This window comes from Erpetoichthys calabaricus, chromosome 2, assembly GCF_900747795.2.
Source record: "Erpetoichthys calabaricus chromosome 2, fErpCal1.3, whole genome shotgun sequence".
NCBI classification, from domain to species: domain Eukaryota; kingdom Metazoa; phylum Chordata; class Cladistia; order Polypteriformes; family Polypteridae; genus Erpetoichthys; species Erpetoichthys calabaricus.
The window spans coordinates 59,040,539-59,061,423 of record NC_041395.2 but is presented as its reverse complement, the minus strand read 5'-3'; the positions used below and the strand labels follow the sequence as shown (position 1 = coordinate 59,061,423).

General features: G+C 49.8%; 2 protein-coding genes across 2 annotated transcripts in view; both read right to left on the bottom strand.

The window, feature by feature from the left end:
- LOC127526605 (uncharacterized) overlaps nt 1–20,885 on the bottom strand; it is a 120,001-nt gene that overhangs the window by 62,910 nt on the left and 36,206 nt on the right. The window contains exons 3-4 of the mRNA XM_051922488.1: nt 17,109–17,474; nt 4,486–4,565 (exon numbers count right to left, since the gene is read on the bottom strand). Coding sequence (XP_051778448.1) covers nt 4,486–4,565; nt 17,109–17,474 — 446 coding nt within the window. The remainder of the gene's footprint in view (nt 1–4,485; nt 4,566–17,108; nt 17,475–20,885) is intronic.
- LOC127526839 (uncharacterized) overlaps nt 1–20,885 on the bottom strand; it is an 81,855-nt gene that overhangs the window by 26,226 nt on the left and 34,744 nt on the right. The window lies entirely within an intron of this gene.

The following is a 20,885-nucleotide window of genomic DNA, read 5'->3' as shown; positions in this document are numbered from 1 at the left end:
GACGAGCACAGAAGTCCAATAACAAAACACCGCTCGGGTTCAGATCAGGGGGGCCATTCCTCCCAATCACGCCCTTCCAGGTCTCACTGTCATTGCCCACGTGAGCATTGAAGTCTCCCAGCAGAACGAGGGAGTCCCCAGAAGGTATGCCCTCTAGCACCCCCTCCAGGGACTCCAAAAAGGGTGGGTACTCCGAACTGCTGTTCGGTGCATACGCACAAACAACAGTTAGGACCCGTCCCCCCACCCGAAGGCGAAGGGAGGCTACCCTCTCGTCCACCGGGGTAAACCCCAATGTACAGGCTCCAAGTTGGGGGGCAATAAGTATACCCACACCTGCTCGGCGCCTCTCACCGGGGGCAACTCCAGAGTGGCAGAGAGTCCAGCCCCTCTCAAGGAGATTGGTTCCAGAGTCCAAGCTGTGCGTCGAGGTGAGCCCGACTATATCTAGCCGGAACCTCTCAACTTCGCGCACTAGCTCAGGCTCCTTCCCCTTCAGAGAGGTGACATTCCACGTCCCAAGAGCCAGTTTCTGTAGCCGAGGATCGGACCGCCAAGGTCCCCGCCTTCGGCCACCACCCAACTCACACTGCACCCGACCTCCTTGGCCCCTCCCATAGGTGGTGAGCCCATGGGAAGGGGGACCCACGTTGCCTCTTCGGGCTGTGCCCGGCCGAGCCCCATGGGTGCAGGCCCGGCCACCAGGCGCTCGCCATCGAGCCCCACCTCCAGGCCTGGCTCCAGAGTGGGGCCCCGGTGACCCGCGTCCGGGCAAGGGAAAACGCCGTCCAAAATTGTTTTTCATCATAGGAGGTTTGTTTAACCGCTCTTTGTCTCATCCCTCACCTAGACCAGTTTGCCTTGGGTGGCCCTACCAGGGGCATAAAGCCCCGGACAACAGAGCTCCTAGGATCATTGGGACACGCAAACCCCTCCACCACGATAAGGTGGCGGTTAAAGGAGGGTATTTTCATTTCGTCAAAATAAGATCAAAAAAGTAAAAGGGCTACCAATTTTAAGAAAAGGGGGGAAAAACGGATAGTCTATAAATACTACTTTATGTCCCGATAAATGGATTTTCATTTGTTCATTAATTAACTTTTGGGGAACTCGTTATTACTCCCTTACCACTTTTATCATCATATAGCAAAAAAGCGCTTCAATTCTTTAACCAACTAAAGCTCTCTCACATGGTTTACTACTTTTTACTGAATACCAACATTTCACCTGTGGCTGTCCGAGCACTATCTATATCACCAAATGCAGATTTCACCTTTTTCTTTAGTTTAACTGGATTGATGGAAGATTGGAAGACTCAAGTGTAACTAATACCTTAAACTCTTTCTTTCTTTTTAAGTGAAACTTGCCCTTTTTCACCATCGCTCAAAAGTACACCTGCATTATTTTTCTTTTCCTAGTTTTAACCGCTCTTCTATCTTTTCGCATCACGCTAGTTTCTCAGCCAATCTCCATTTCCGGTTTTAAATCAGGCTCCGCCTCACTACCCAACCCTCCACCAGCTCCCTAATGAGGCCGTCCGCGATGACGAGTTTGTCGTCTTCGGAATGCGAGCTCCTACTGGTTGCCCAAACTGAAAGTCGCATAATTATTATATCCACCCTAAAAGGATTATGAAAACGGGAATATTTTATCAGCTATCAAACGATACCCTTTAGCAAAGCTGGTAAATATCGATATCATATTATACTGCGGACGACAACATTTATGGGTTTTGTATTGAACAGGACAAAACATAAAGAAAACATTAATAGACTGCGTTGTATTTTTTTGTTTCATTCTACCCGAAAGGGTGAAATGTATGGAACATTTGGGTTTTAAATACTGGCTTGTTCTCAGTTTATAATCGTGTTAGTTTCGGCTACACATACATTAAAATTGGAACGACATGGCCCCTCGTGAAAACGTGAATTACCTATATACACATAAAAATCAAACAATAGTTTTTGCAATAAAAAAATAACTGTCAGTGCCATAACCTACATTTGAAGCCCAAAATTAAAAAAGGAAATTGAGCCGAGGAGGCCTGCCAACATATAAAGTGCCAGCCAGTCATTTGCAAAGATTACAAAAAAAAAAAAGTAAAAACAGCTTGAAAAAGTAAGAAGGCCTCCCTTTCTGCCAACACACAAAGTGCCAAGCAGTTATACAGATTAACAAAATCTTAAGCAGGCCTGCTCGTGAACAAAAAAAGCAATTAATGGGCCAATCTACAGATTAAATAAATTAATAAATAAATAAATAAAATTCCTTTAATGGCCAAAGAGCGGTACGATTTTTTTTTCTCCCTCTTCTTTTCCTCCAGCCACTCCTGGACAGTTTTGCCGGCTGAGGTGGAGCAAAAGGATTCCCCCCCCAAAGCAGCTGTGGCTGAACTCCTTAATTTTAGGATGGCCACAGCGCTGGCAAACATAGGCCTCCACCTTCTTCCTTTGTTTGGGGGAGATACCTTGTTGTCGCGCCAGCTCGTCCGCCTCCAGCTTTTTCTTGCGCCGCCAGGCAGTGGTGCGGTGGAAGCGGAGGAGCAGCAGTGTCAGCCGGCAAGGGGAGTGGCTGGGTGGCGGGTGCTTCATGTGGCACGGTGGGGTGCCCAACGATGGGTGGTGACACATCCACGGGGCCCCAAGGTCGCTGTGTTGCCTGTCCAGACAGGTCAGGTGGGTCATGTAACTCAAAACTGTTGTGCAGTGGACTGCTCGGGACCCATGGGCCGTGGGTGTACGGCAGGGGTGGGCTCTGAAGCAAGGGCCGAGCTGCTTGGCAATGGCATGGTCATCTCCAGAGCCCACCGTACCAGCTCCCTGGTGTGAGCATAGTGCCTACAGGGACACAAAGCAAAGGAAATCAGGGTGGGAGGGAGGAGAGGGGCATGGTGGACCCCACTTGTCCAGTGTGTACTTACCATTGTGCCAGGGTGCGCTGATTGAGGGGGTATAGCTGGATGCGTGTCTGGGCCACGAGTACCGGGTTTGTAAGTTCATTCTCCTGAATGCAGATGTAATCCAGCATTACTGCTGCCCAGCGGTTCACTCTCACGCCGCAGATGGTGGTTCCTTCGGGGGGAATCCTGGACAGCTCTATACACACGGCCTCCACAAGGCGGCTGATGTTTGGCATCTACGTGGCTTGACTGCCTTGGCCGACCATGCACCTACAAAATTCAGGGGGTGGGTTTGGGAGAGAGGGAGAGAGAGAGAGAGAGAGAGAGAGAGAGTCAGTCCTGCTATCAATATCTGATCAAAAGGAAAGAGGCCACGCCAAAGAGGTTGAGCACCTACTGTTGCAAGCTCTCCACTCCCGGTGTGACACTGGTCTGCGAGTGCTTGAGTTGAAACCTCCCCTTCACCAGTCTTTCCTGGTGGCGTGGCAGGAAGTGAAATGGGGCCTTGTTGCCCTCTGGCAATTGTTCCCAGAGGGCAACGATCTCCGCCACTTGCTGGTGCGTCACGTAGGCATGGTGACGCAGCTTCAAGAGACTGCAGGCCAGGTTGACCACGTGCTCGTAACCTGGGCCAGTGTCAGGCCCAAAGCTATTCTGTTGGGGGAAGAGAGCGAAAGTAAGAAAGGGGAGCACTCATCAGATATTCCACAGGTATATCACGACTCGTTGGGAGAGCCTTACCGGCTCGTGGCACACCCTTTGAATGGCCACGTCTCCAGGGGAGGTCTCCTGGTCGGTAGGCCCAGACTGTGAGGCGCCGATGGCAGGCTGTGACTGGGACATGACAGACAACAAGGGTTTGGATGTTTGTGGGGCGAAGTCCTCCTCAAGGCCGAAGAGGGTGTGGTCCAGAGGTTCCTCTACCGACCCCTCGTCCGAACAAAGCCCTCGTTGACACTGCATCAGCCTGGTGGCCATGGGGTGCAGGCCAGTGCCCTCAGCTGCATTGAGGATGCTGATCAAGATCTGGCAGTGCTCATTCCCCACGTTAGTCACCCAGGCTGCCGTACCTGCCACGGCACCAGCGAGTTTCTTGGTCACCTGAACGATGAAAGGGAAAGTGACGGTAAGCTGGAAGGAAGGAGGGGATGGCGATATTGCTCATCTTCTTGGTTGAGTTCATCTTTAAGATTGAGCCAAAGATGGAGGTGATCCGGGCCTTGGTCTCTTCTAGCCTCGAAGCCACCTCCCTGGCATAGATGGACAGCAACCACTTTGCACCGGGCACCGGGGTCATCCGTGGTGGTAGAGGTGGAGCTGCAGATGGCTCGGCACCCGATGTCATAATCTTGGACAACGTGAACAGGTACTTTTTGGACCGCAACATCCAGGACCTGGTGTGCTCCTTGAGCAGATATCTATGCAGCTGGTTGGCCCCGTTGCCCAGCGTGTGCTCACGCATCTGCCCGATGAGCTTTTTGTCACAGGATAACCTGTGTTAGACAGAACAGAGACATTAGGACTGCCCGTGTGTGCCCATCTACCTGTGGAGAGTTCACCCAGCCATCGGAAATTCCTTGTCTGACCTGTAAGTCAGGATAGCTGGAAACTCATCCCAGTGGGTGTGGTGCAGCTGATCCAAGACATCCCGTGACCAGCCCGCCACCTTCTTGCAGCGCCGGCACTCCAGGTACTTCCTGGCCATAAAGTACTATCCGTCTGTGTCCAGGACCCTCCGGACAGTCCCGCAGAGTCTGGCTCCCGACAACCTGTGGCTGCACACTGTGCACAAGAGCTTATAGCCCCACATGCGGTACGGCATCCACAGGAAGAACGGTCGCTGAAAAAGGTGTCGGGCGATGTCGGGGGCTGGAGGTGCACGTTGCAGGGGCCGGGAGGAAACCACCAAAGCTGAAGGTTGGAGGTCAGCATAGGCTTTCCGTCCTTGCCCCTGGTGAAAAGGACCTGGCTTACCCACACATGCTGTTCTTTAGGTAGTGAAGTCCTCCAGCCTCCAGTGAGTGAGTGAGTGAGTGAGTGAGTGAGAGACATACACAGAGAGAGAGAGACAGCATGAGCAAGAGAAAAACAAACAAAAAGAATCAGACGGGCCCTGTGCCTTTCCTGGCAATAGCATTCAAAGAAACACATCCTTTTTAACTCACCTCTCTCCTGGCTACAGACAGCGTTTGTGAAGGCTGCTTTACTGGATCAGTCATCACTGGGATGTCACGGGCCCTCCACTGGTTGCAGACTGGGAGGTAGATGCTGGGGAAGGTTGTTTACAAATTCAAACAAATAACAGGTTAAACAGAAGAAGTGAAGAAGCCACCACCAGTTTCCATGGGTGGCTGTCACTTACCAGCCTCCAACTCCATGCTGGCCGACAGCAGCACGTCATCAGGAATCTCGACGACGGAGGCTGCTGCAGAGTGAGAGGTGGTGGGGGCAACAGTGGTGGTTTTGGGAAGGGAGGAGGTTGCTGCTGCTGCCTTCGCCTCATATCTCCGCCGCACATACAGCTGGAGAGCATGCATCTTGGTCCCAACTTTGGTGGTCTGGCGCCGGAGCCATTTGATGTAACTGTGTTGGGGTACAAAAGCGGGAATGGTAACTGGTGAACAAATGGAAGCAGGGTCCCACTACCTTGCTGTGGCCTTCCCCTCAGACCCCACCCAAAAGTCTCTCACCTCTTGGCCTCCCGATCTTCTGCATCATAAAGGTCCTGAAACGTCAGGTGTGCATGTTTGCTGAAGCCAACAAGCCTTTTGCCATCGTTCAGGGTCCTGGCCGACTCGTCTCTCTCCAGTTGACGACGGATGGCCGTCTTCACGTAGGGAAAGAGACAGGCGTAGAACTCCAGGGAGTTCTTATTGCTCGCCAGTGGGCTATCCGACACCTGCCCATCTTCGCGCTCCCTCTGGTGGGTTGTCAACACCATGATAGCATAGCCAAGGCCATGGGTCAGCAACCATTTAAAAGTTTGACCCCGGTACTATCCACACTGGAGCTTGCCGGCGCTATGCACCAGCTTGAAGTGACCGGGGTCACCACCTGCTGCCCGCATGCATCTACTGGCCTGCTCCCTGACCATCTCAGCCGACTTTTCCCTGGACGACACAGAGCCACTCAGGCCGTATGCCTTGGCGACCTGGATCGCCTTGCCAGAGGCCTTGAGGGTCAGTTCGTCGGAGGTTTCGCGGCAGAACTGTGGCACAGGGTTTAAGCTGGATAAATTAGATAAAGCAAGAGAAAGTTACAGTTCCACTCCAAAATTTTACAACACCTCTGGTTTTTCTTCAAATTTAACCAGCTGGAATGCAACGAGCAACCTGAAACAGATCTGCAGGAAACTGGCAGACATTTACATTTAAAGTTTAGGTTACCAAAATCTGAAATTAAAAGAAATTTCAGAATATTACAAATTGGCCTTCAGGGAACAACTAATAGGTTACAACCTAACCTACATATAGTCTGTACCAAGCGACGTGGGCTCTAACAGAGATAAAATAAAGAGTAACTGAGCATGAAAAAAGGAACAAGGGAACAACAGGATGATAAACCGCCACCTTTTAGCAAAGTCTATAAGCACCAAGCCCAATATTCCAAAAAGTTTTTGAATTAACCTTTGTGTTATTTAACCTATGAATACTTACATGTCAACACTGCAGGTGATGTTGGGTCTATTAAAACAACGCAATCAACCAGTACGTCAATTAAAGAAAGAAACCTTTCTTTGTAATAGCAATGTTCCTCTTAAAACAAAGACTCATGTAGGAACACTAGTGACAGCCATGGTAAGAGATACCAGAAACAGTTAATTCTGAAAGAGTAAGGGAGACAGACACTAAATAAATAACTAAATAAATAAATGGTTAGTAATACTAGTACTGACTTTTTTTAAGGCCTTTAATAATATTACAACTACCTTGTTACACTGCAATTTCCTATTGTTAGCATTATTATTATTAACAAACATAATTATAACGCAATTCTGTCCAGACTATTTACAAATATTTATATTACTGAAACCAGTTTGCTAAAAAGAAAAAAAGAATACTTTTATTAATATGTACAAATAAATTCTCATTAGATAAAACTACGTGTTTTATTTCACTTCACTATAATCCTTGTATTATAACTAATAGTTATATAACCACCTGTAAAAGTATCGTTATGTAGTCGCTAAAAAGAATTAATATGCACATAAGAAAACAAAATAGATTAAACTACAAGTTTTATTTCACGTCACTATAATCCTTGTGTACTAATGGTAATTGCAATAGTACCATATTAATAGTACCAGCGGGCCCACTTTAAGATTTTTTTATCTTGAAACATGACATCGCCGCTTTTAGGTGGGGAGGCGGGTCTATCGGAACAGAAAACGGAACGCATTTCGTTTCAGCCAGTCAAAATTTACAAAAATATCGGCACAAGAAAGCTTCGACCAATTAGACAGGCGTTTCCGGGGCGAGCCAATCGCTGCACAGGACTGCTTGTCAATCACCCGAGAAATCAGCACAAACTCGAAACAGAAATAACTATACATAAAAATGAAACAATGATTTTTGCAATAAAAAAATAACTGTCAGTGCCATAACCTACATTTGATGCCCAAAATTAAAAAAGAAAATTGTGCGGAGGAGGCCTGCCAACATATAAAGTGCCAGTCATTTGCAAAGATTACAAAAAAAAAAAAGTAAAAACAGCTTGAAAAGGGAAGGAGGCCTCCCTTTCTGCCAACACACAAAGTGCCAGGCAGTTACACAGATTAACAAAATCTTAAGCAGGCCTGCTCGTGAAGAAAAAAAAAGCAATAAATGGGCCATGGTGGCACAGTGGGTAGCGCTGCTGCCTCGGAGTTAGGACACCTGGGTTCGCTTCCCGGGTCCTCTCTGCGTTGAGTTTGCATGTTCTCCCCGTGTCTGCGTAGGTTTCTTCCCACAGTCCAAAGACATTCAAGTTAGGTGGATTGGCGATTCTAAATTGGCCCTAGTGTGTGCTTGGTGTGTGGGTGTGGTTGTGTGTGTCCTGCGGTGGGTTGGCACCCTGCCCAGGATGGGTTCCTGCCTTGTGCCCTGTGTTGGCTGGGATTGGCTCCAGCAGACCCCCGTGACCCTGTGTTTGGATTCAGCCGGATGGATGGATGGATAAATGGGCCAATCTACAGATTAAATAAATAAAATTCCTTTAATGGCCATCTCCCCCGAGCGGCACGATTTTTTTTTTCTCCCTCTTCTTTTCCTCCAGCCACTCCTGGACAGTTTTGCCGGCTGAGGTGGAGCAAAAGGATCCCCCCCCCCCCCAAAGCAGCTGTGGCTGAACTCCTTCATTTTAGGACGGCCACAGCGCTGGCAAACATAGGCCTCCACCTTCTTCCTTTGTTTGGGGGGGATACCTCGTTGTCGCGCCAGCTCGTCCGCCTCCTGCTTTTTCTTGCGCCGCCAGGCAGTGGTGCGGGGTACTGTCGGAGTCTGTGTCTGTGAGTCTGTCGGTACTGTGAAGGTCCTGTCGGTGGCGGTGGAAGCGGAGGAACGGCAGTGTCAGCCGGCGGGGGGAGTGGCTGGGTGGTGGGTGCTTCATGTGGCACCACCCACATGAACCACCATCTGTGGCGTGAGGGTGAACCGCTGGGCAGCAGTAATGCTGGATTACATCTGCATTCAGGAGAATGTCCTTACAAACCCGGTACTCCAGCTATTCCCCCTCAATCAGCGCACCCTGGCACAATGGTAAGTACACACTGGACAAGTGGGATCCACCATGCCCCTCTGCTCCCCCCCACCCTGACTTACTTTGCTTTCTGTCCCTGTAGGCACTACGCTCGCACCAGGGAGCTGGTACGGCGAGCTCTGGAGATGGCCGTGCCATTGCCAAGCAGCTCGGCCCTTGCTTCAGAGCCCATCCCTGCCGTACGCCCACGACCCCCGAGCAGACCACTGCACAAGATTTTCAATACGGTGACCCACCTGACCTGTCTGGTCAGGCGACAATGTGAGCTCGGGGCCCCGTGGAGGTGACACCACTGATCGTTGGGCATGCCCCCGTGCCACATGAAGCACCTGCCACCCAGCCACTCCCCCCGCCGGCTGACACTGCCGCTCCTCCGCTTCCACCGCCACAGGCGGGACCTTCAGTGCCCCGCACCACTGCCTAGCGGCGCAAGGAAAAGCAGGAGGCGGAGGAGCTGGCGCAACAGCAAGGTATCCCTCTCAAACAAAGGAAGAAAGTGGAGGCCTTTGTTTGCCTGCGCTTTTTTTGTGTGTTCACGAGGAGGCCCGCTTAAGATTTTGTTAATCTGTGTAACTGCCTGGCACTTTATATGTTGTCAAGGAGGCCTCCTTCTTTTTTCAAGCTGTTTTTACTTTTTTTTTTTTTGCGCAATCTTTGCAAATGACTGGCAGTTTGTATGTTGGAAGGCCTCCTCCTCTCAATTTTCTTTTTTAATTTTGGGCTTCATCTGCAGGTTATGGCAGTTATTTTTTTTATTGCAAAAATTATTGTTTGATATGTATTTATTTATTGTTTGTATGTATGTATGTATATAGTCCCATGGATTGTTGTTTGATTTTTATTTATTGTATGTATACTTATTTCGTGTTATATTTATTGTATATAGTTATTTCATGTTATTTTTTTCTTGGATTGTTGATTTCTATTTATTATATGGATATATTTCATTTTATAAACCTTGTTGATTGAATCGTTGTGTCTGCCTTGATTCTGTCCCGCCACTGCTTTAAGGGCTCTCTGTTTACCTTTCCGCGACCACGTGGCTAATCGGCTCTGCGCCCGCCCCTTTCACCTTTTACGGACCTGGCTCTGCAGAGCAGGCAGCCTTCTTCCGCCACGAAGATCGGCTCACTTTGTCGGCGTCTACCGGACCCTTTTGTCCTGTGGGACTCTGGAGGCAGGTGATAGGTACCGGCAGGCCAAGCGGAATGCAGCTTCGGTGGTTGCTGAGGCAAAAACTCGGGCATGGGAGGAGTTTGGGGAGGCCACGGAGAATGACTTTCGGACGGCTTCGAGGAGATTCTGGTCTGGCATCTCAGGAGGGGGAAGCAGTGCAGTGTCAACACTGTATATGGTGGGGATGGTGCGCTGCTGACCTCGACTCGGGATGTTCTGGGTCGGTGGGGGGAGTACTTCGAAGACCTCCTCAATCCCACTAACATTCCTTCCAATGAGGAAGCAGAGCAGCATCTCTGGGACTGAGGTCACTGAGGTGGTCAAAAAACTCCTTTGTGGCAGGGCCTTGGGGGTGGATGAGATACGCCCGGAGTTCCTCAAGGCTCTGGATGTTGTAGGACTGTCTTGGTTAAAACGTCACTGCAAATTCGCATGGACATCTGGGACAGTGCCTCTGAATTGGCAGACCGGGATGGTGGTCCCCCTCTTTAAGAAGGGGGACCGGAGGGTGTGTTCCAACTACAGAGGGATCACACTCCTCAGCCTCCCTGGAAAAGTCTATTCGGGGGTTCTGGAGAGGAGGGTCCATTGGATAGTTGAACCTCGGATTCAGGAGGAACAGTGTGGTTTTTGTCCTGGTCGCGGAACAGTGGACCAGCTCTACACCCTTAGCAGAGTCCTGGAGGGTGCATGGGACTTTGCCCAACCAGTCTACATGTGTTTTGTGGACTTGGAAAGGGCGTTCGACCGTGTCCCTCAGGGAATCCTGTGGGGGGTGCTCCGGGAGTATGGGGTACCGGACCCCCTGATAAGGGCTGTTTGGTCCCTGTACAACCGGTGTCAGAGCTTCGTCCGCATTGTCGGCAGTAAGTCGAACCCGTTTCCAGTGAGAGTTGGACTTAGCCAGGGCTGCACTTTGTCACTGATTCTGTTCTTTTATGGACAGAATTTCTAAGCGCAGCCAGGGTGTTGAGGGGGTCCGGTTTGGTGGACTCAGGATTGGGTCACTGCTTTTTGCAGATGATGTTGTCCCATTTGCTTCATCAGGCTATGATCTTCAGCTCTCTCTGGATTGGTTCACAGCTGAGTGTGAAGCGGCTGGGATGGGAATCAGCACCTCCAAATCCGAGACCATGGTTCTCAGCCGGAAAAGGGTGGAGTGCCCTCTCAAGGTGGGAGGCGAGATCCTGCCCCAAATGGAGGAGTTCAAGTATCTTGGGGTCTTGTTCACGAGTGAGGGAAGAATGGAGAGTGAGATCGACAGGCGGATCGGTGCGGCATCCGCAGTAATGCAGGCTCTGCATCGGTCTGTCGTGGTGAAAAAGGAGCTGAACTGCAAGGCAAGCTCTCAATTTACCAGTCGATCTATGTTCCTACCCTCACCTATGGTCATAAGCTGTGGGTAGTGACTGAAAGAACAAGATCGCGAATACAAGCGGCTGAAATGAGTTTCCTCCGCAGGGTGTCTGGGCTCTCCCTTAAAGATAGGGTGAGAAGCTCAGTCATCCGGGAGGGGCTCAGAGTAGAGCCGCTGCTCCCCCGCATCGAGAGGAGTCAGATGAGGTGGCTCGGGCATCTGATCAGGATGCCTCCTGGACGCCTCCCTGGTGAGGTGTTCCAGGCACGTCCAACCAGGAGGAGGCCCTGGGGAAGACCCAGGACATGCTGGAGGGACTATGTTTCCCGGCTGGCCTGGGAATGCCTCGGGATTCTCCCGGAAAAGCTAGAAGAAGTGGCCGGGGAGAGGGAAGTCTGGGCATCTCTGCTCAAGCTGCTGCCCCCGCGACCCGACCTTGGATAAGTGGAAGAGGATGGATGGATGGATGTATGGCCTAGGAAAGGAAATGATAAGAGAAAGCCCAAAAATGGAAGAAGGAACATCTGCCCGGCCGAGGCCAATAGAAATAAGCAAAACAGAAAATAAAGATGAACAATAGGACAGTAAAAATACCGGAGGCCAGCTGCAGGGGGAAGTCAGGAGATAATAATGGTTTCCATGAGAACTAGAGGTACCGGCTGGACAGGTGCAGAGGGGAGTCAGAGAAAACAGCAAATGAGCTAATTTGAGCAAGGTCAGAGTGAAAATTATTATATAAGTCTGGATTCCTTAACTGTTCGGGGCTCAGTCCGATTTGGCCAAATTGGGTTGAGTCCGTGTTGTTGTTTTATTGCAATAAAACCATATACTCTGTTTGCCTATCCTATATCTCCTGATAGCCTTCATTTCAGGTAAAAACCTCCGCAATTTTTGCCACGACATTAGCTGGTCAATTCAGTGGGCCTCCCTTGAAATGACGTTACCAGCCCAACACACCACAGTGTAGAAAATCGCACTGGCCATCACAAAGTCATAGAAGATGTGAAGAATGTAACTTCCCACATTAAAAGAACACAGTCTCCTATAAAAAAATGTCCTGCTCTGCCCTTTCTTACGTATTTGTTCTGTATTCCAAAACCAGTCCAACCTGTATTTGATGCGGACACCTAAGTGGTAGCTCTGAGGCTAAGGATCTGTGCTGGTATCCAGAAGGTTGCCGGTTCGAATCCCTGTCACTGCCAAGAGAGATCCTACTCTGCTGGGCCCTTGAGCAAGATCCTTAACCTGTTATTGCTCCAGGGGTGCTGTAAAATGGCTGACCCTACGCTCTGACCCCAAGGGGTATACGAAAGCTAACAAATTCCTAATACAAGAAATTGTATAAGGTGAAATAAAGAACAAAAAAAAAAAAAGTACTTGTAGGAGAGGACCATCTCTACATCCACTCCTTGAATACTGACCAGACATAGAGGCTCCTTGGTGCAGCGAAAGTCAATAACCAGTTCCTTGTTTTTTGCTGATGTTAAGGCGCAAACAATTTGCTTTGCACCAAGAACCAAATTTCTCAACCTGACTCCAATACGCTGTCAATACACCGCAAAAGTGCAGAATCTTCCATCCATCCATTATCCAACTCGTTATATCCTAACACAGGGTCACAGTGGTCTGCTGGAGCCAATCCCAGCCAACAAAGGGTGCAAGGCAGGAACAAATCCCCGGGCAGGGTGCCAGCCCACCGCAGGGTACATACACCAAGCACACACTAGGGACAATTTAGGATCGCCAATGCACCTAACCTGCATGTCTTTGGACTGTGGGAGGAAACCGGAGCACCCGGAGGAAACCCACACAGACAAAGGGAGAACATGCAAACTTTTCTCGCAAAGTCAGCCGATCTTCGTGGTGGAAGAAGGCCGCCCACGGGGCAGAGCTGGGTCCGTAAAAGGTGAAATGGGTGGACGCATAGCCGATTAGCCATGTGGTCGTGGGAAGGTAAACAGAGAGCCCTTAAAGTGGCGGCAGGACAGAAGCAGGCAGGCAGGCAGACACACAACGATTCAATCAACAAGGTTTATGAAAAAATAACATGAAATAATTATATACATACATACATACATACATAACAATAAATAAAAATCAAAACAATTGTTGCAATTAAAAAATAACTGTCAGTGCCATCATAACCTGCATTTGAAGCCCAAAATTAAAAATGAAAATTGAGTGGAGGAGGCCTGCCAACATACAAAGTGCCAGTCATTTGCAAAGATTGCAAAAAAAAAAAAAAGTAAAAACAGCTTGAAAAAGGAAGAAGGCTTCCCTTTCTGCCAACACACAAAGTGCCAGGCAGTTATACAGATTAACAAAATCTTAAGCAGACCTGCTCGTGAACAAAAAAAAAAAAAAAAGAAAAAAAAAAGCAATGTATGGGCCCATCTACAGAAATAAATAAATAAAAATCCTTTAATGGCCATCCCCGCCGGCACAATTTTGTTTTTCCCTCTTCTTTTCCTCCAGCCACTCCTGCACAGTTTTGCCGGCTGAGGTGGAGCAAAAGGATTCCCCCCCAAAGCAGCTGTGGCCGAACTCCTTCATTTTGCCACAGTGCTGGCAAACATAGGCCTCCACCTTCTTCCTTTGTTTGGGGGGGATACCTTGTTGTCGTGCCAGTTTGTCCGCGTCCTGCTTTTTCTTGCGCCGCCAGGCAGTGGTGCAGGGTACTGAAGGTCCTGCCGGTGGCGGTGGAAGCTGAGGAACAGCAGTGTCAGCCGGCGGGAAGAGTGGCTGGGTGGCGGGTGCTTCATGTGGCACGGGGGGGTTCCCGACGATGGGTGGTGCCACATCCACGGGGCCCCGAGGTCGCTGTGTCGCCTGACCGGACAGGTCAGTTGGGTCACGAAACTCCAACTGTTGCGCAGCGGACTGCTCAGGACCCGTGGGCCGTGGGTGTACGGCAGGGGTGGGCTCTGAAGCAAGGGCCGAGCTGCTTGGCAATGGCACAGTCATATCCAGAGCCCGCCGTGTCAGCTCCCTGGTGCGAGCATAGTGCCTACAGGGACACAAAGCAAAGGAAATCAGGGTGTAAGGGAGGAGAGGGGCATGGTGGATCCCACTTGTCCAGTGTATACTTACCATTGTGCCAGGGTGCGCTGACTGAGGGGGAATAACTGGATGCGTGTTTGGGCCACGAGTACCGGGTTTGTAAGGACATTCTCCTGAATGCAGATGTAATCGCGCATTACTTCTGCCCAGCGGTTCACCCTCACGCCGCAGATGGTGGTTCCTTCGGGGTGAATCCTGGACAGCTCTATACACACGGCCTCCACAAGGCGGCTGATGTTTGGCATCTGTGCGGCTTGGCCGCCTTGGCCAACCATGCACCTACAAAATTTGGGGGGTGGGTTTGGGAGAGAGGGAGGAGAGAGAGAGAGAGAGAGAGAGAGAGAAAAAGAGAGAGTCCTGCCATCGATATCTGTTCAAATGGAAAGAGGCCACGCCAAAGAGGTTGAGCACCTACCGTTGCAAGCTCTCCACTCCCGGTGTGACACTGGTCTGCGAGTGCTTGAGTCGAAACCTCCCCTTCACCAGTCTTTCCTGGTGGCGTAGCGGGAAGCGAACTGGGGCCTTGTCACCCTCCGGCAATCGTTCCCAGAGGGCGACGATCTCCGCCACTTGCTGCTGCGTCACGTAGGCATGGTGACGTAGCTGCAAGAGACTGCAGGCCAGGTTGACCACGTGCTCATAACACGGGCCAGTGTCAGGTCCAAAGATATTCTGTTGGAGGAAGAGAGCGAAAGTGAGAAAGGGGAGTACTCATCAGATATTCCATAGGTATATCATGAATCGTAGGGAGAGACTTACCGGCTTGTGGGACACCCTTTGAATGGAATTATCTCCAAGGGAGGTCTCCTGGTCGGCTGGCCCAGACTGTGAGGTGCAGATGGCAGGGCGCGACTGGGACATGACAGACGAAAACAATTCAGAAGTTTGCGGGGCAAAGTCCTCCTCTAGGCCAAAGAGGGTGTTGTCCAGATGTTTCTCTACCGACCCCTCATCCTCTTGGAAGCCCTCGTTGACACTGTCATTGTTGTCGTCGTCTGTATTGGTCCCATCCGGAGTGTCGGGATCCCTGCCCATCACTTCCTCCAGCACTCGACCGGTCTGTGAAAACAGGTACTGGACGCCAATGAGCTCACCTGTAAAAAAGAGGGAACTGGTTTAAAATGAAAAGGTGGGAGGAAGGGAGAGAGAGAGAGAGACAGACAGACAGACAGACAAGACAAGACAAGACAAGGGCTGGACTCCCGCCTCACCAGTGTACTTCGCAGGCTGGGTGTAATCCTCAACCAGCTTTATGTGATACAGAAATTCACTCAGCTCATTGACGGAGTGCTGGAGTTGGCCATTGTAGCAGACAACATCACGGTCTGCTGCCCCCACTGCTTGTGCCGCACGGTCCTCGTTCCACCGCGCCAGACCTTCCAGAAGATAGGCCTGAAAGTGGGCCGCGCTGGCTGAAGTGCCTGAAAGACAAGGTGAGGAGACAGAGAGAAATATACAATGTCACCCACTCCCTCGCACAACACAGGTCACAAAGAACAGGATTCTGGGCACCCTTACCAGGTATGAAGCGGTCCAGATGCAGGTGGAACGACTCCAACGAAGTTGTACCTCGCGCACACCTGAACACTGGTAGCGTGATCCCCCCTTTGACCAGCCGCCCGGTCTGCATGTACAGGTGCACGCCGGGTGGGTCCTGGATGCAGTGGAGGTGGCGCCTCTGAGTCTTCCAAATGTCCTGGATCTTGTCGCGGTCCAAAAGCGGGACACCCATGGTGTCAGTGGCATCCCCAAAGGCCTCCAGCATCTCGTCAATGAGCCGACCGGTCTCCTCTGCACCACGCGTGCGGCGGCGGCAGTGGCGGGCCAGCTCCTTTAACGGGATATTTCCGTAGCCGGAGCCTCGGGGACCCTTCCCCACCTCACCAGCCTTGGCCTGTCGCAGCTGGGCGACGTCTCCCTGGTCCCACTCAAAAATACAGAATGAGAGACGTGCCATGAAGAGGCTGTATAGTGGGTGGCTCTCCGTGGTGACACCCGCCGCAAAGCGTCGCATCAGGTGCCACACATCGAGCCGCACCACTAGCTGATCCCACTGGTGGAATAAGAGGGACACCTTGGATGGTCCCCCGTGGGAACAGCAGTCTCGGTTCACATATAGGACCAGAGGCGGGGACACACTGGCATCACGGTATCGCTGCATCAGCCCGGTGGCCATGGGGTGCAGGCCAGCGCCCTTGGCTGCAGTGAGGACGCTGATCAAGATCTGGCCGTGCTCATTCTCCACGTTAGTCACCCAGGCTGCCGTACCTGCCGCGGCACCAGCAAGTTTCTTGGTCACCTGAACGATGAAAGGGAGAGTGATGGTAAGCTGGAAAGAAAGAAGGAAAGAAGGAAGGAGGGGATGGCGATATTGCTAACCTTCTTGGTTGAGTCCATTTTTAAGATTGAGCCAAAGATGGAGGTGATCCGGGCCTTGGTCTCTTCAAGCCTCAAAGCCACCTCCCTGGCGTAGACGGACAGCAACCACTTTGCACTGGGCACAGGGGTCATCCGTGGTGGTAGAGGCGGAGTTGCAAATGGCTCAGCACCCGATGTGATAAACTTGGCAAACGCAAACAGGTAACTTTTGGAATGCAAGATCCAGGACCTGGTGTGCTCCTCGAGTAGATATCTGCGCAGCCGGTTGGCCCCGTTGCCCAGCGTGCGGTCACGCATCTGCCCAATGAGCTTTTTGTCACAGGATAACCTGTGTTAGAGAGAACAGAGATGTTAGGACTGACCGTGTGTGCCTGTCTAGCTGTGGAGAGTTGACCCAGCATTCGGAGACTCCTTGTCTGACCTGTAAGTCAGGATAGCTGGAAACTCATCCCGGTGGACGGGGTGCAGCTGATCCAAGACATCCTGCGACCAGCCCGCCACCTTCTTCCTGCAGCGCCGGCACTCCAGGTACTCTGTGGCCATAAAGTACCATCCGTCTGTGTCCAGGACCCTCCGGACGGTCCTGTAGAGTCCGGCTCCCGACAACCTGTGGCTGCACGCTGTGCACGAGAGCTTGTAGCCCCACATGCGGTAGGGCATCCACAGGAAGAACGGGCGCTGAAAAAAAGTGTCGGGCGATGTCGGGGGCTGGAGGTGCACGTTGGGGGGGCCGGGAGGAAACCACCAAAGGCGAAGGTTGGAGGTCAGCGTAGGCTTTCCGTCCTTGCCCCTGGTGAAAAGGACCTGGCTTACCCACACATGCTGTTCTTTAGGTAGCGATGTCCTCCAGCCCTCGGGCAAAAGTAGCTGTGAGTGAGTGAGAGAGAGAGAGAGAGCAAGGGAGAGAGGGAGAGAGAGAGAGACACCATGAGCAAGCGAAAAACAAACAAAAATAATCAGACCGGGCCTGTTCCTTTCTCTGCAATGCAATTCAAAGAAACACATCCTTTTAACTCACCTCTTGCGTGGCTACAGACAGCGTTTGCAAAGGCTGCTTTACCGGATCAGCCATCGGTTGGGAGCGATGGGATAGCAAGGGCCCTCCACTGGTTGCAGACTGGGACGTAGATGCTGGGGAAGGTTGTTTACAAATTCAAACAAATAACAGGTTAAACAGAAGAAGTGAAGAAGCCACCACCAGTTTCCATGGGAGGCTGTCAGTTACCAGCCTCCAACTCCATGCTAGCCGACAGTAGAGAGTCATCGGGAATCTCGAAGACGGAGGCTGCTGCAGAGAGAGAGGCGGGGGGGCAACAGTGGTGGTTTGGGGAAGGTAGGAGGTTGCTGCTGCCTTCGCCTCATATCTCCACCGCACATACAGCTGGAGCACATGCATCTTGGTCCCGACTTTGGTGGTCTGGCGCCGGAGCCATTTGATGTAACTGCGTTGGGTACAAAACCGGTAACTTGTGAACAAATGGAAGCAGGGTCCCACTACCTTGCTGTGCCCGTCCCCTCAGATCCCACCCAAAAGTATGTCACCTCTTGGCCTCCCGATGTTCTGCATCGTAAAGGGCCTGAAATGTCAGGTGTGCGTGTTTGCCGAAGCCGACGAGCCTCTTGCCCTCGTCCAGGGTCCTGGCTGACCCGTCTCTCTCCCGTCGATGACGGATGGCCGTCTTCACGTCGGGAAAGAGCCAGGCATAGGACTCCAGGGAGTTCTTATTGCTCACCAGCGGGCTATCCAACACCTGCCCATCTTCGCGCTCCCTCTGGTGGGTTGCCAACACCATGACAGCATAGCCGAGGTCATGGGTCAGAAACCATTTAAAAGTATGACCCCGGTACTATCCAAACAGGAGCTCGCTTGTGCACCAGCTTGGAGTCCCCGGGGTCACCACCTGCTGCCCCCACACGTTTCCTGGCCTGCTCCCTGACCATCTCGTCCGACTTTACCCTGAACAGCACAGAGCCACTCGGGCTGTATGCCTTGGCGACCTGGATCGCTTCGGCAGAGGCCTTGAGGGTCAGTTCGCTGGAGGTCTCGTGGCGGAACTGTGGCACAGGGTTCAAGGTGGATAAATTAGATAAAGCAAGAGAAAGTTACAGTTCCATTCCAAAGTTTTACAACACCCGTTTTTCTTCAAATTTAACCAGCTGGAATGCAACGAGCGACCTGAAACAGATCTGCAGGAAACTGGCAGACATTTACATTTAAAGTTTAGGTTACCAAAAACTAAAATTAAAAGAAATTTCAGAATATTACAAATTGGCCTTCAGGGAACAACTAATAGGTTACAACCTCCATATAGTCTGCACCAAGCGACGTGAGCTCCAACAGAGATCAAGAGTAACTGAGCATGCAAAAAGAAAAAAGGAACAAGGGAACAACAGGATGATAAACTGCCACCTTTGAACAAATTCTATAGGCACCAAGCCCGATATTCCAAAAAGTTTTTCTTTTTTTTTTAATTAACCTTTGTTTTACTTAATCTATAAATACTTATATGGGTCTATTAAAACAACGCAATCAACCATTGCGTCAATTAAAAAAAGAAACCTTTGTTTAAGAGGAGCATTGCTACTACAAACAAAGACTCACGTAGTAACACTAGTGGCAGTCATGGTAAGAGATAACAGAAACAGTTAATTCTGAAAGAGTAAGGGGACATAGACACTAAATAAATACACAAATAAATAAATAAATAAATAAAATGGTTAATAATACTAGTAATGACTTTTTTAAGGCCTTTAATAATATTACAACTACCCTGTTAGACTGCAATTTGCTATTATTAGCATTATTATTATTTATTATTAACAAACATAATTATAATGCAATTCTGTCCAGACTATTTACAGATATTTATATTACTGAAACCTGATTGCTAAAAAGAAACAAAAATTAATATGTACAAAACAAATAAATTCTCATTAGATTAAACTACGTGTTTTATTTCATTTCACTATAATCCTTGTGTATTAATATTAGCAGCAATAGTACCATATTAGTAGTACCAGCGGGTCCACTTTAAGATAAAACTTTTAGGCGGGGAGGCGGGTCTTTCGGAACAGAAAACGGAACGCATTTCGTTTCAGCCAATCAAAATTTAAAAAAATATCGGCACAAGAAAGCTTCGACCATTTAGAAGACACACGTTTACGCGGCGAGCCAATCCCTGCACAGGGCTGCTTGTCAATCAACCGAGATAACGCCACAAAATCGGAACCGAAGATTGGGACTCAGAAAGCGGGCAAGGATGATACGCAAATTTGTGAAGCGTTCCTAATTTTTTCGTTGTAATATGAATCATTTTAATCAGATTTAACAAACTCCGAGGCGAAAACTCGTTTTCTGGAATGAAAACACTACATGGTCGCCATCTTGGCCATGTGATAGGGAGACGACCGTCATCCTTCGCGCTGACATCACGTGCTGCTGAAGAACCCATTGCTACCTCGCGTTTTCTGAAACCTACCTCGACACGTTAGTATCGACCATTGATATATACAGATAGACGCCGCATTCACAGTATTGCCCAGTCGACACGATACGTCAGCGCGTCCGCCATATTGCCATTGGCAAAAGTGCCATTTAAACTAATACAGGTAGACGTGGAAAGCGGGTTTTCTGATAAAAAAAAACAATAACGTTTAAAACAGTATCGTTTACATACAACAGATTTTGGCGAATCGTTTAAATGCAATTATTTCCATCCATTTATACACTAATAATGGCAACTATTAAATAATAATAATTATTATTCTTAAATAATTCCTCCCATATTAGTAACATTTCTCGGACTGCTTTCTTCCATCTCCGAAACATTTCTTGACTTTGTCCTGTTCTTATGCAACACAGTACTGAAGTAGGCCTATTGGTTAATGTCCAAGTCACCTCACGTATAGATTACTGTAATGCTATTCTACCTGCCATCGCTTACAGCTTCTTGAAAATTCTGCTGCCAGGATAATAACCTGCTGTTCTAAATCCACTGAACATATACACTCCTCTCGCTCACTCAGATCCTCATCTGCAGCTCTACTTTCTGTACCGCACATCAAACTCTGTGCTCTGGGAGCTCGAGCGTCTCTCATAGTGCTCCTCAACTCGGGAATTCTCTTCCTTCACATATACGTCAGCTCGATTCAATAACACATTTTAAAACTGCCGTCAAAACTTATCTTTTCAAACTGGCATACCAATTGTGAATTTTGCACTGTTACTGCCAGTTATCTTTGTTTGTCTTTCTTTTAACAGTGAAATGATACACTCAA